The sequence below is a fragment of the Trachymyrmex cornetzi genome, unplaced genomic scaffold (assembly GCF_001594075.2).
Source record: "Trachymyrmex cornetzi isolate Tcor2-1 unplaced genomic scaffold, Tcor1.1 scaffold449, whole genome shotgun sequence".
Taxonomy (NCBI): domain Eukaryota; kingdom Metazoa; phylum Arthropoda; class Insecta; order Hymenoptera; family Formicidae; genus Trachymyrmex; species Trachymyrmex cornetzi.
The window spans coordinates 36464-53312 of record NW_017299278.1 but is presented as its reverse complement, the minus strand read 5'-3'; the positions used below and the strand labels follow the sequence as shown (position 1 = coordinate 53312).

The 16849-nt window shown below is 31.2% G+C and overlaps 1 protein-coding gene across 1 annotated transcript in view; it reads right to left on the bottom strand.

The window, feature by feature from the left end:
- Positions 1 to 16849, bottom strand: part of LOC108764698 (neuroligin-3) — a 134516-nt gene that overhangs the window by 112622 nt on the left and 5045 nt on the right. The window contains exons 2-4 of the mRNA XM_018513042.1: positions 16027 to 16336; positions 14686 to 14893; positions 13502 to 13756 (exon numbers count right to left, since the gene is read on the bottom strand). Coding sequence (XP_018368544.1) covers positions 13502 to 13756; positions 14686 to 14893; positions 16027 to 16336 — 773 coding nt within the window. The remainder of the gene's footprint in view (positions 1 to 13501; positions 13757 to 14685; positions 14894 to 16026; positions 16337 to 16849) is intronic.

The following is a 16849-nucleotide window of genomic DNA, read 5'->3' as shown; positions in this document are numbered from 1 at the left end:
TTACGTTATTTGTATGCAGCTCGTAAGGGTCATTTCAAGGTCATGCCGTCTATGCCACATAATACATCTTTTCATACCATAAAAATTATGTCTAAGACATTTTGTCGAAAAATGAATAGTTTCGGAAATAATTGTTTGCTTCCATACTTTTTCCCCACCCTGTATAAACCCAAAACACAAGATATTATTATTGCAAATAATTATTTTTTAAATATACCCAGACAGCACACGACATCCATTGGACATCTAGACTTGGTTTCAATCTGGTCCAAAAGTCCATGGACTTAGTACGAATGTTAAAAACGTACGTTATTCAACGTACAAAGTATGTTCACATTTGGACATTTAAAAAATATTCATTTCATACAAAAAATTTTCTAAATCTGCTCGCGACGTGTTGCTTTCGCTGACTTGACAAGTGAAAATTTTTTTAAGACCGCATGAGGAATTTCACTTTTGTTAGTATGTACGGACATCTTTTGAACGTCCCATGGATGTCCCTAGGACGTCTGTGCCGAAAATTTTCAACGACGAAAAATCTACCCAGATAACCAAGAGTGATATCCCACGATATCTCACTCTAAAATACCGCTACCACATACTGTTACTGTACATGATAACTGGTTCTGTGCAAGTACAGCGTATGATTTCCTAACCTGAAAATAGTCGTAATAACATTAAGATTAAATATTAGACAGTAACTGATTGGATGTTCAGTTAAACTGCACAAATTTCTATTAGGACAATATTGAACAGATGTATCGTAATTATACATCCATGATTATATAGGTATTCGTGGATTATCGAAGTGTAGCGGTTTCCATACGATTTCAGAGGTCAAGCATAGTGGATGGCAGTATGTAACAGAATGGGTGACCGCTTCGAAGCACTATGAAATTAGTTTCCGAATTCAGGGAAAAACGTTTTTTTTTTTATTAAAATTTTATGATGTGTATTATGGAATAAGATATTAATCAATAATAATACTCATATAAAAATCATTTCATGCGATTGTCAAGTCTTGATTGTGGTCTAAAATTTGTAATGTATTAATTTGGTCCAGTTTTAGTCCATTGCGTCCTAAAATGGACGTTTTTAAAAAGTCCAAAATGGTAACACTGGATGTTTTTAAAACATTTTTTAAATATCCATGGATCTAATCTCGATGTTTTTAATATATCCAAAACGTCCAATATGTACGTTTTAAATACATTTTTAAAACGTTACTGTGCTCTGTCTAGGTATATATTTCTCCTATCACATTATTTACATTTTCTATCTGGTTTGCTTTATTTCTCCTATCTTTTATACATGGAAAGAATTGTATAATTATTGTAAAAAAGTTATAGTCTAGAAAAAGCTATGTTCTAAAAGAAAATTTTTTTAAACATGTGTATATTTTTGTAATTATTTTGATGGTTCAAAATTATTTTTAAATCTGTATTTACATAGCGCTAAATTTTTAGATATTTCAGCAAAATCGTTCTTTCCGTCTATCCTTTTTTTTACTTATTTACAAATTGTTGTCAATTCATCATTCATCTTCCGTTGAGAATATTAAAAAATTTTAAATTCCTTCTTATTGCTGGTGTTTGTTACCTAAATAACTACTACTAGAGTACGTTGCCTGACGCAGAACATCCTTCCGCATTTTCGTATTATGCGTGCAGAATCGTCGCGTAAAAGTCACTCGCTCTAATCCGACGAGTTCGCAGACGCGCAAGAAATGCACTGTTAATGCCGCATCTTGGCTGAAGAGTGACTCCCGAGCCACATTACGCCGTCTTTGTAACATCGTCGGTCTTAACAGCTATGAAGCGACGTCGACAAGGATTACGGGACGCCTGTGTCGTGTCGAGTGACTTCGCAGGCCTTCTTGCGCCTCTTAGTCAACGTGTCGTTTGACAATTCGGTTATAACGACTGATAAATTCATGACTTTTCTAACGTGCATTTCAAAAGTCCAATTCCGTAAATGTCTCACGTTTGAAACGGTTCGAATTTCATTTGAACGTATTATGGGTTCGTTCGTTTGACTCTATTTTATACGATGATGGTTTCTTCTACATACGTAAACGATCCAATTTTCTATGTAAATTAGGATTTTAAAAGATGATCAAGATACAAGTGTTTATATTCTAAAATAAAATTTTTTTATTAAACAATTGACAAACGCAGAAAATAGTAGGTATAATGTGTAGATCACAAGAGAGAAAAAATAATGAGTAGGACAGCATATATGGAGCACGATTGCGCACGAAAAATATTTTGTATCTATTTAATTATTTTTATTTATAAACAAAATTTATTGCATAGAGATCACCTGAAAAATGTTATAATTATTCAAATATTTCTGCTTGATACAGGACGCTTTTTGTTTATGTAGATCACTTGGTTATTCCAAAATCTTTATAATTATACAAGAATTTGGATATTTTGTACTTGATATGGTATTCTGAGTCATATAAACCGACTATAAGCGAAAACGTGGGAAGAGATTTTGGTAATACGAGAGAGCATGAAATTCTACGATGTAATCTTGTTGACGCGATTGGACCCGCCTTTTCGCTTTACCTTTACCTCAACCTTCTCAATTCTTGGGTACCGACAGAATCACGATGGCATTCCTGACATTCCACAGATGCTAGCAAATTTCAATTCGTGCTTCGGTTAAACCATGTCGTCGTAAGAAGTGACAATACGAGGCATCGTCGAAAATAACGTCAATGTTTGTACTGATAGCAACGAAAATTGTTGGCCGTCAGGTTCTTATCGCGATTAATATAATTTGTAGGGTAATGCATCCACAGTAAAACATAAAAAAATTTAATGCTTTCATTTCTCAATTACTTCTCAAATTCATTTTAAAAACGTCAAATACTCATATTCTGGTACTTAAATGAGAAAAGTAAATGCCTTATTAAATATAGAATATATTATGGCTCTTCCAATTCATATTATATTTAGTAGTATAGACGTTCTAATAGTGTATTGAGATTGGTTTACCTAATTTGTTTTCGTATTTATGTTAACAAGTTTTAATTTTCCCTTTAAAAATTAAATTAATACTCTGTCTTCTTTGCATGAAGCTAAATATCCGTGTACCTATATCCAGAAAGATAGTTATTTAAGAGATGTTTTGTTTATGAAACGTAACTGATTTAATATAGCGCTGCTAGTGATGTGCGAAATGTTTGAAGCGTATAATATGAAGATTTTTTTCTATGAAACTATAGAAGATACTCAGCTAACTCGTTTTGGCATAGCAATATGCCTTATAAACGTAATTATAAAAAAAGACACAGCAAACGCTAAACAAAATGAGTAAAAAGATATGTATTCTTTTTATATAGTTATACATATACGAGTATTAAGCTGTAAATTGTAGAGGAAAGGTGATATTATGGCACCCCAGTTATACTCGTATTTTGCACAATAACTTTGTTAATATTCAATATTTAAATTTAAAACTTTACAATTACATTCATTAAAATATTGTTGAATCGATTCTGCAAAGTTACGAAATATTTATTATTTAGGATACTATTAATAAAAATGTGGCGACATTGCGTAATGACTCGAAGAAAAAAATGACTGATAATGTGGCCTTCCATAAAAATAGCATATATTAAAATAGCATATATTAAAATAGCATATATTAGTTTTGTTTAGAAAACAGTATTTGGTAATAAAATTAAAAAAGAAGTAAAACATTTTTTTAAATGTATGCAAATGAATGTACATACATTCACAGAAGTTCTGCATATATAAACTGCTCAGTATTAAAAATCTTGATACTAAAAATAGTACACGTAATATAAACTACAGGTTAATAGTAGAGCTACAATCGATTATCAAATAATTATTTTGATATGAAAATCTCAAAAAGAAGGTCGTAAGTAATCAATACCCAATAGAGGACTAGTAAAATGCCATCCTATTGTTTAAATTTGCATTACTCAAAATATATACAGTCAAATAAAACGTTAAATAGCAAACACACTCAAAAATATATATTCGTATGATGATACGCTCAAGTTTAAGAAAAATGAGAAAGTAAGTGTAATTAAATGCTAAAATGTACCTCAGAAACGTTTCGAAATGACTTGAAAGTAAAAATGCGTTATAAGTGTTGGTTATTAGGTATTGGCATATTAGTATCCTGCGACTGTATAACGACGAACTACTGAACAAATAATTCCATATTAATCATTAGGATTCGCTATATAATAGCGAAGATATTAAGGAAGGCCACAATATATACACTGGCCATAATATCACCTTCTCCTCTACTTTTTTATATTATAATTATTGCAATTAAAATAATATACTAAAATGTGCTTTTAAATACGTTTAAAAATTATTTGTAATACGATTTAATATTTAAACTAAATGTTAAATCTAAAACAAGAATAGAAACACGTAATCTTTTGTAATGTAGATTTAGTAGACCTTAAAGAGTTGATACAATTAGTCCTACGGTTTACATCGAGAGAGCGAAGAAATGGGATTATAATTAAATATTAAAGAACATATAAGCATTGTGTACAAGTATTCCGACCGCTAATTAGCATTCGCTCTAATTTTGATTAATTTATCATATCGTAATCTCGCTGGCTGACGAGATAACGCTGTAACGTTGTGACAGTAGCTACACGAGTAATAACGTGACAATAGCGTTCTGACGTAATACATCACGTTCCCTTTGGTATGCGGACAACCGTGCGCATAACTACGTGCTCCATTTGGAACGTCAATTATTAACTGGGCGGTCCAAGTTTCTTCAAAAATGTCGACTTTTCCATCTGTTTTTAATGACTGTCATTTTTCAAAGAATCAATTCATTATGACTCAATTCTTACAAAGATGAGATGTCCTCGCAGAAAGGTCATTATATATAGATATACAATATATACTAATAAATAAAATGTAGCCTTATTCAATGTTTTGATAAAGTTAATTTCGACATAAGAATAATTTACGACTTACATCGAAGTAGTCTAGTCACGGAAATGTATTAATAGGAGTTAAATGTTTTTATTAACTCTTTTGATATTTTAACTAATTATTTTAACTATGAACGTTATCAAATGTATATTTTTTTAAATGTAAATCTTAATTAAGTGAAATTTTAATTTTATAAATAAATATTGTTTCATTTTTTGAAGACACAATATTTTTCAATTATTTGCATACTAAAAAACAGAAACGAGACGATCATCGACGAAATTTTAAAGAATTATCGCGAGATTGACATCGATTTTTCAGACATAGATATAAATGATTATTTCTTCTCAAACGTACGCGTGTGGATTTAAATTTAAATAGAAAAAGTTGGACAGTACAAATTTTTCGTCGTGGAACGATCGTAGCAATTTCCAGCGAACAGGCGAAAATGCGATCGACTTCCATCCTTGTGTTCCCCGAGGTACAATGGCGTCTCAGACGCGGATCAAGCACAGTCTGGTCGAAATGGAGGGTATTGTTTCTATTGGCTATTATTTCCGCGTCGTACGAAATCGCGCATGCGCCGACGAAATAGATTAGACGTAATAAACGAACAAAAATGGCATCTTTATGCACTTGTAAATAATTTTTATTTACTTATTAATTGCGCTTTAGAATTGAATTAGAATATCAAAAGCAAAGAGATAAAGAGACAAATTTATCACTGTTTATACAAACACAAATAATGTTTCATTTATAAAAAGTTATTTACTGTTCTATTTTCTCAGTATTAAATAATAAAAAATTTAGCAGAATGTGTGGAGAGAGATACATGACTGTAAAAGTAAGATTAGAAGGTTTTAAATGACTATACACGTTCATAGTATCGATTGCATAAAAGAAACGAAATCTAAAGCATAAATTTTTATGTACGTTTCTCCTATCGATAAAATTGATCATTATTCACCACCGGTGGTTACTAATCCTGATAGCCGTTTCGCACTTTTCTCGACCATTTGGACTGGGGCAACTGTAGTAGTTCACGATCTCGAACTTGCCTGCGTTTTGTGACTAAGCTTACGAGCGCGTTTCGACGCTCGTTTGCCCGTCAAAACTAGGAAGAACGGGCATGCAAATTGTCGGGCATCCGCCATAAAATGGCGAAGCTTTTTCCGCCAAATGGCGCCATCCGTTTGAAAGCGCGTCTATTTGGCGGCTGTTTCTCGACGACCGATCTTTCTTTTGCTTTATCATAGCATAAAGAGTCGTAAGCATCCGCTATTTAATCTTTAAACTCTTTAATAAAACTTCAAAGAGCTTATTTGTGAAAGCAATGACAAATCTATCAACCTGTTAAAATGATATATCACAAAGATAAGAAATAATAATTAATTCTGGTATAGAAATTATGTTTTACTTTAATACTTAGGATTAAAATAATCAATGGCAGAGCGTTCAGCAGAGAAAACCGCTCATTGAGCGATTTTCACTGCTGAACGCAGTCAATGAAAGTCTTTAAAATATACAGCGCTAAAAGGATAAAAGTTTTAAAAATTTGCTAAATTAAAACAAATTTTTCAAATAATATAGATGCATCGATAATTTCAAAGTGGAATAACGAATCATTTTTTTATAGCTTTTAAATAAAACAAACAAAATCCTACGTTTTAATTAAATTAATAATATTACTATGCTATGAATATCAATTTATGCGCACAACTACAGCGCACAACTATACGCTTGACTCTCATTTATCTATTATTCTATTAATCAAACAATATTTATTCTCTGTTTATTTATCTTCTTACTTGTGTTATTATTTCAATTTAACCTTGAAGAAGATACGACTTGTACTTCACACAAAACTGATATAATTTCATATTTGTACTGTTGATGGCAGTCGACAAATGAGAGAGCATAAATCATCTAGCACTACAAGGTACCTATATCAGTGAACATTTTTCTAAATCGCATTCATAAATACCTGTTGCGTGTGAGTATTCACGCGAAAAGCGCATGCATAACCAGCGCAACGGTGCATATTTTAGGGGAACAAATAATTTAATTGCGCTTTAGCGGATGCGAATATTAAGCCACCTCGTGTTAACCATGCTCTACGACTACGACAGCTGACAGCCGTAAACTTTGCGATGAATATTTTATTGCGGCAATGCATTCTATGCTCTACGAGCAGCGCGTGTCTATACATAGCGTAATAAAAAAAATCTCCGAGAGACATCAGAAAATCCAACACATCTGCCCCAGGAAAAATATTCAAAAATAAAAATACAAATTTTTCTTCTTACTCTCTACTACTATATATTATCATATTATATAAACATATACCATTACATTAGAATACTATTTCACATTAAACGCGTACATATTACGTAAAAACTAACTTTTTTGTTCATTATTTTCACATATTTAAACGTAAGTTATTCAAATAATTAATTCAAAGACTGCTTTATATAATGTTCTTTCTCTAAAGTTAATCTCTTTTAATGAATATTAATTATTAATATTTAATACCATAATTAATATTTTAATATTTATTACAAATTAATCATTACTAACAAATAAAAGTTGATTTATAAAAATAAAGGTATCATTACATTTTAATAAAATTAAATATTAACTTTGATCTGTTTTTTTAAATTAATTTAGCAATTTTATAAAAACTTTTTACATATAATTCTATATTCAAATCATTTTATAAAAGTATTATAAAGTTTAAAGTAGTCTCTTTAATTTTAATCTATTAACGTACTCTATAAAATTTTTATTGGATTGTATTTCTCATCATTATTATTAATTTTAATAGTTATACACAGGCAGATGAAATGTACGCAGCGAACACAGCAATTAAAACTATTTCATCTTTTATTACACTTTACGATAACGATATGCACGATGAACAAATAATTTTGCACCGATTATTAAAGTTGATCGAACGAGCAATTAAAATTAATTACGATATGTGCAACCAAATGCGTGTTTACTATTTGAATTTATTTCATGTTTCCATTTATTATCACAGTTTCAGAGTGTCGTAATTATACAAACACCCGAGATAAACAACATGGATTTTCGGGGAGGTTACGTTTACCGTTGGTGAAAAATTCTCAGAACAAAGCATTACAAAGAGAAAGAAATCGGACAAAACGGATAATCTCCACGCGAGACTCGCGAAACCTTCGTTTCAGATTTTTTGTTAGCCCTCGGCGTTTTGTTTCACATCGTTTTGCCCTCCTTTCTTCGCTCATTAGACAGGGTACTCCCCAATTAGCCGGTAAAGGATTGTCGCGACAGGGGTAGAAGAAGCCCGGTTTCGAAACCTTGTACTGGAGAGCTTTAATTAAATAATTCGTTTCATCGTATTTTCGATCCTTTCTTTCAGATTCTTCGCGTCTATTATAGCATAATTTAACCTTCGAATTAGGATCTCTAATGCATTGTAAATTGTATATTTTAGTTCAAGAAAATTGAAAGAGAGACAATTTTAAAGATAAATAAAATTTCTTCTTCGTTTAAAACAAGAAATGAAAAATAGAGTAACGTTAATTTCATAAAATCCTACTACTTACTTAATGTGACATGTCTATATTTCGACGATCGATTAAACTTTTTAATCAGTTTTTAGTTTTACTTCTTATTATATTTAAGTCAAATTATATTTTAAATGTAGAATTATTTAAGTTTTCTATATAAGAAAAAATTATACAAAATAAAAGAATAATTCTTTACATTTCATTAAAAAAATAAAACATAAAGTCAATAATATAAATTATTTTTTATTTGATTGAATGACTGCTTAAATCATTCCTTAGGCATTTTTATATTCTTCCCACAAGAAAATTTTATTTAAAGATTTTTTCTAAAAGGAAAGGATATATTTTGCGGTATGCAGGGTTTTGAGGGCAAATTTTCTCGTAATGCCTTTTTCCAACTTGCAGTTGCTTTCCATCGCACTCTTCACCCACCCTCGTTTCTTTTTTTCTCTCCTATCAGCCTCTCTTTGGACGAACGGTGGAAGAGAGAACTGCAAAGCGGGGTCGTATTCTCATTTTCCTCGCGCGAGATGGAGAAATAGCAATCACAACGAGTGACGCAATAGAAACCCTGATTCGACACACAGAAAGATTTTCCTAGTTTCGTTTTCATTTAGTCTTCTTTCTTCTTCATCATCTTTCCCAATCACCTTCGAACGAATTAAAACATTGATACTAATTATGCGATTAAATGTTTAAAAAAGTCAACTGATTACTATCGTAGTAGCAGAGATATTAAAATTTACTTTCAACATTTTATGAAGAGAGCAATTGTTTATAAAATTTGTTATATTATTTCGATCCGATATTACCATAGAATACGATCTTTTAAATATCGCATTACAGATCGTCTTCGTGACGCTCAGTTCCGAAGGTTTACGAAAATTTTCTTTTTCGCGGTAAACGAATCCTGCTTTGAAGGAAATCGTCTTCGATCGAATTACAGCACGAGAGAACGTTTTAAAAGGATTCGTAAGGAGCCTAGCATCCTGCAATGGACGAGGTGGCGCACGTACTGATAGATTTTGAACGTCGGCTTCGCAAATCCTCTGCGTATCGATGGGTCCTTGCAAATCCCCCAACGATCCTCGGGATGAATTTCGTTCGTCCTGGTAGGATCGATTGCGACCCACCCGCAATGTCTGTTTTCACTTTACCGGTAGATTACAAGTTGCTATCGTGAGAGTATTAACGAATTTGTGAGAAACTGGTTCTCCCTCTTTTCTAGTCTCATTGTTCTTTTTGCTCTTATACAAAAAGAAATTGCAAAAATGCCTTTGCCCCAAATTATCTTTTTGCTTTATATTAATTTTCATTGTGTATGCGAATCAAACATCATTTATATCATCTTTTCGTATCTTAAAGAATCGCACAAGATGATTCGTATTCTGTGAACATATAAAATATATAATACTACTCTTCTTGAATAATTATCTTTCTAAAAAATAAATTTTATGAATTTGTTCAGTTTTGAAAGATTGATAAAACGAAAAAATAACAGAAAGAAATTGTTAATCGATTTTTAAAGGCAAACAGCGACTCTTATATTATATCTAAATAAAATTATCCGAAAGAAGACTTTTATAAATTTTTATTACAGACTTTTTGAAACATTCAACTACCTAATATGATGTGGCTTTGAACTATTGGAAAATCGGTTTTTGCAGGCAGAGTAAAGAATAAGTGTAAAGAGAACGGGAAGATGCCTGCCTGTAAGACAAGGTATTGCTGGCGAATGTGAAAAAGTAGGAAAATTGTATTGTGAACAAACGCGCGGTGGCGTGTTGCCGTGCATGTGGTGCGCGTGACATGACTGGAATATTTTGTGCTGCTCACACATCGACGAAACCGTCTCGTCCTTTGGCCTATGTACGCGACCGCAATACGATTATGAACGGACTATGAATACGAACCAATCCCAAAAACGTAACATGGTCATCTAATTGGTCAAAGATCTTCTTTTTTTTAAATTCTTGTCACGAAAATCAAATTTTTCTTCAAATAACGTTATCAGCCCCAATTACTAAAACAGATTATTAAAAAGTAAGGTTGATAAACTAACGAATTTCGTTTGTATATTACAATAAAGATAAGTGAAGCGAGATTTATATACGATGTTCTTTTTATTAGAATGCTAGCATATGAAGCTTTTTCTCAATTTTGCTTTGTACGTTTACTCATCTTGTATAATAAATGTAATTACAATATAATTCAACATAATTTTTTAAATTATCTGGCATTTTTTCACTTGCTATTAAAAGCGGTTTGTTGTTTATACATTTTTCTAAAAAAAAAACGCAGATGATACGATACAAGCAGTTTGTGAAATTAAAATGTTTTAATTTTATTAGTTCATTGAGATAACAAAAAAACAATTTATAGTTTATTAAATATAATAAATATATCAGTAAAAAATATAATAATAAATATAATAATTAAATATATTTTAAAATACATGATGCTTTTTTACAAGCTATTTGTAAAAAAAAGCATAAAATCACTCTTAATCTACCGCAATAATCTCGCTTTCTCACAATTTATATTTATTAAACGATAAAATAAAAGCATTTAATATATATATATATATATATTTTTCAAACTTATAAGGGATAAAAGAATGGGAAAAAAGCAGATAAACTGATTAGCTCTGCAAATAATTTTAACGTAAATTGAAATAGAATTGGGTTCGTACTTCGTAATGGCTGTCATGAGAAACGCGTCGACTGCAAATGACGCAATGGCATCCTTATTATATTCGACGTACGTGCACCGGTTCCATCGTAAATCGAATCTTTCTATTATCTTCTAAAGTAGGATATGTGTGTCTTGCCTTGGTAAGGCATTTATTCGCAACTAAAGAATGTGATCGTTGTATGATAAAGATAAATGTGCATTTTTCATTTTCATTACTCTAATAGTCTCTTTAATTCAAATAATATAAGCAAAAAAATGCAAAAAATGAACTCTTTTAATTCCACGATGTTAAGTCAACAAAATATGGTTCGTAAAAAAAATTCTTATTTTTTACAAATATTAATTACGAAATTAAGTAAAGAGATTTGCTTTTTTTGTTCGATTTATTTTTATTCAATTTATCTTGGATTAAACAAATAAAGTATATAATAATTATTTTTAACAAATGAATCATCCTGAGGCTAATATACCATGTAAACCAGGAAGTTGAATTTATCTGGATAAAAGAGAGAAACATTGCCGATGGGAAGATACAAACTAAATAAAATAAACAGAATATATTTTAACCTGAAAAAAAGTATCAGTTGTCTTATATATTACACAAAAACGTGTTGCTTATTCAAAGTAAAACATATATTATAAAATAATTGAACTGTTCCGTTGATAATATGCAATAAGCGTAAATTTCTGCATAACGTATCCTAATGAAACACATTCTGAATAGAAAAGGATATTAACTGAATCAATAATTAATGTACGAGCATAATTACGAGTGAAATGGTCGAAATGTTGGCAACCTGTAACTGTTTATTCAGAGTAATTATGGATGCAACCCGGTGGAGAAGGATTCTATCTGTTTTACGATAGCAAACAACAGAGGAGACGCGTACCGTGAGATAAAGGCAGAATGTTAGATGCCACCAGGTTGGGACAGCATCACAAACAACGGAAAGCAGTACGATAGTCCCGCGATTCGACTGATTATTCTACCGACGCGATCTCCGTACATATTTACTCAACGGAATTTCTCTGGAAACTGTACAGTCTCTCACATACCTATACTGTTATCTAATCGACCACTCGTTGGATCAATTATTGATCTAATAGAATTTCTGCGCAACGAATTTAAGTGGAAAAGAATCTTTTGAAATAAATTTAAGATTTGTAGTGTCATCTATTTGTTCATTAATTAAATCAAGTTTTATCTTTCTATAATACAGTAAATAATGTAATAAAAAAAGAGAACAAGATAGATAAAAAAAATAATTTAATTCTATAAAATAAATAATCTAATAATTTAATAAAAATTGCTTAAATCAATAATCGTGGTTTAAAAATTTTGTAATCTTTTTTGTCTCTTCTTGTCTAAAAAATTTTATTGTTTAACATATAATGATATCTATTAACTAAATGCCTAATCAAATTTTTTAAATTGATTTTTATATTAAAAAAAATAATTTTTAAACTCATTACATGAAACGTTGATTATAAGATATTATATGAAAATAATGTAATACGTATATTATACATATTCGAATTTTGTCAAAAGAGCTTGAGTTCGTATTGATAATGAGAGGCGTCGTGGCACATCGCGGTGAACAATAATATAACACCATGCATATAATGTAATCTGTGCATAATTGAACGTAAACATGCCGATAATTTGAACCGGCAATAGCGAATGGACGATGGCAGAGAGACAGAAGGAAAACAGTCATCACGCGGTTACATGAGAATATCCAGCGCCACCAACAAACGAATAATTGCCTTTGCTAAACTTGCATCCCTGCAATTAATGAAGCTAAGCACCCATGGGAGCGAAAAGCATTATCATTTTAACGAGCCACGATTGAAGGATATAGAACAAAAGTGAAATAAATCCATAATTGGACGGTGTTACCCGAAAATTGGTTAACTCATCAAATACTCGTTATAGTGCGTTGAACGTAAAATTTTACGTTATTGACTTTTTGTTATGTATATTGAGGGTTAAAATTTTGGAATTAATTATGATGTTCTGAGCAACATAAAAATGTAATTGATTTTATAAAATGCAAAATAGAATTATAAATGATGTTTATAATTCTTTTTTATTTGCAGTCATTATATAAATCTCAATTAAATTGCAATTACGAATATAATGTAATAAGTTAAAAAATTGATTCTTACGATTTATTTATTTATTAGATTGAAGTAAAAAACAGGATTTTTAATTTATTTATAAATTTTACGTAGCAGATTTTTAATTTCTGATCACGCATAAGTGTGATTATGAAATCATAATTTCACTTTTTTGTTAGTTTTACTTACCTGAGGATAATCGCCGTCTTTCATTTGATAGTCGAACACATAAAAGTAAGTCTTAGGCATAGGTTCCTCCTCGCTGTCGAGGATCGGTGCAATATGAGGATTGTTCGGTTTCTTAGTGTGTCTCAAGGTGAAGAGATCTCCGGTTTGTACAAGCGGCGCCACGAATTGTGCATCGCTCAATGCCTGCACACATGCATCTTTTGTATTGACGGGATGTTGAACTGTTCGCTCCCAGTCAGTATACTCATTCACCACCTGAATACAAAAGGAATTCCAAGTCTATCGTTTACGTGGCAAGTGGTTACTAGAAAATTACCAGTATAATTTCTTTGTCTTCTCGTTGAGATATTATATTTTTTAATTGATTAAATAAGCAATGTCTAAAATATATTATTAACAATATATCTTTAATATATATTTTGTAAAGAGTGTATTGAAAACTTTCAGCGATAGTGTACGTTTAAGTAAAAATGAGACGGAGAGAATGAAAAATCATTTAACCGAAATTAAATTGTTCCTTTAAAATAATTTTCAATTACGTTCTAACTAAAAAATTGTTAAAATAAAGCTGTTGCGAGTTTTGCACACAATATCAGATTTATTTTCTCTTATCGTTATATCAGGAATGCGTTTAAGCGCGTTTATCTGCTATTGGCGCTCGTAAAAATATATATCTGCTATTGTCACAGTCATAATTATTTAATTGGTTATAATTATTAAGTAATGCCCGGCCTGCATGGACCGATAACGCGCTGGCCAAATGAAATTGCATCGTCGGTGTATTTGGGCAAAATGCAATGCTCGCGATTCAATCGTTACGTGAAACGTAACAATTACGTCCTGCGATAAATTCCGCGCGTATGCAACGATGTACGCGCCGCAAATATGCGCGGCACGTCACATAAAGCTGCTAGCAATAAATATAATTTATCGTTACTTTTAAAAAATTGTTATTGTCTAGTTTTCGAAGATTTCTTTATATTCTAGGGAAATAATTTTAAATTCTGATTTTAGGCGTAGAGAGAAAAATGTCAAATGTTTTTATCAAATAAGAATTTTTGATTAGAATTAAAATGTTGAATTAGTCTTAAAAGAATCGGAGCCAAGATTTAAGCATTGTACAGCTCTATGGTCATATGAAATTCGTTATTATTCGATTGATTAAATGAAGGACAATGACTTACTGTATAAAATATTTCTGTGAGATGATAGACGTATGCATTTCTCACATATGTACGGATGATTCTGTCTCTTCTTTCTCCTTCGAATCCTTGCAGGACATCTTTTTCCGCAAACTTCCATAAAGCCTCACTCGTTGTCACGCCAAATAATAAATCATATTTGTTGTTACTCGTGATTGGTGCGCCGTGTTCAGCTTTTTTTGCGAGAGGGCTAAAATCAAGCATCGCAATTTTAGTTTAACATTTATAACTTTATCAAATAATTTAAATAATAAAATATGTTTCTAATATGTGTATACTATTTTTATTATGTCTATTACATGTAAATATCTTATATATGTATAAAGAAATAAAGAAGTGAAGGAAATTGAGTAGCAAATACAAATTTTAATAAAATAAATCAAAAGAAGGCAGCAATTATGTAAGATCATAATTTTATTGTTAGAATACAAGATAATATGAATATATATATATATATATATATATATATATATATAATTTTTGAATAATTAGGATACGGAAATCATTAGCATCTGCTAAATCTGTTTGGACTTGCAATTGCAAGTGGAAATTGTAACTTGGTTAGAAGGAAAAGATGATAACACGAACTCGTTCCATGGTTTCCGGTACGAGCGTGGTGCGATCTTCGATTGTAAGTATGCTAATGACGTTGTAGAGTTGAGGCAGGTCGTTTACAATCGCGTTAATGAACCACGCTAATGTTCGCGGTGGAACCGGCTCGTTTAGCTCCCTTTTTCCATTTAACGAGAAAACTCCGGGATCCGTCAGACGGAAGACGGAAGACGAAATTATTGTGGAAGCCGACCTTAAGTGCGAGATCCCTCTCTGGGCAAGAAAGCAAAGCCGAGTCCGGAAGTGCACACATCAAAATAACTTTTCCGCCGCTTCACGGATTTCCTTTGCCGCCGCGAAAGAAAATGTAGAAATATACGCCGCATTACCATAAAACTCTATTAAGCCCGTTCTACCGGAATCCGAGGATTTTCCCCTTTTCCATCTTTTTCCTCACTGTGTCTCCAGATTTTATCCTTTTCCCCATTTGCACTATGGCTATATCCAAAATGGCACTAAGAGTTCGTAGTGCGAACAAACATATTTTATATCACATTTTGGTTCTGTATCGAAAGTTAAAAAGAAATTGAAAAATCTTGAAATATATTAATTTGGAGAGATTCAAGAATTTTGAAATGTAAATTTAAACAATTTTTAAATTGAAAACTAGTAGAGAATTTTGTATTGCGTTTATAAAAGGCATTTTAAAAAAATTTTTTAAATTATAGAGCAACTTGGAATCTTACATATTAATAAATTCTAGAAACTTACGCGAATCCTTGAAATTCAGGACCGAGGTAAGAAAGAAGATCCTTTTGAAAGTCTGGCTTAATGACGACGCCATCGACACTTGGACCAAACGCACTAAGAAATGTTGGGGGCTGAATGTCGACTTGCATCAGTTCTTCTAGACTACTTTCTCTCAAACAATCGACTATAAGCTCATTATCTTTAAGAAGATCATCAGGAATGGAACAGTTGACCACCTTGGCTAATTTTAGAGCGTAGGATACGGGATCTTCCACCACGGCCCAGGATGAAAGAGCGCTGCCTGACAGTAGTATAGCTCGCTTGAATAATCCTGCAAATAAATAAAATATCTCTCGATTATTTTCAAATATACTATACTATGTGTGTGTCTATGCGGTTGTAAAATTAATTATATTTAGCTTTTTAATTATTTTTCTGCTATTTTACAAACCTATTATTCGTTATTTTCTAATATTTAAATTTTAAGGTCAATGAAATATTTTTCATTGAAGATTTTTTGTATTTACAATGTTTCAACTTTTTAATATTTACAATATTTTGATTTTTTAATACTGTAATTTTTCTGTTTAAATATTTTAATAATAGATATTTGTAATCTTTTTCAAACGTGATACATGACGTATAAGAACATTTTATTTGTAAAAATTTTTAATTACTTTTTATATCTTAAGGCGATGCTAAAGCTCCCTGTTTTACCACATTCCTATCTCTGTATTGGATGTAAGGATTGCAAAAGTATTATTACTTAAATTATAGTACGCATCAACAGGACCTCAGCTGCACTGGATTTTATGAGAAAATCGAAAAAAAAATTAAAAATTCA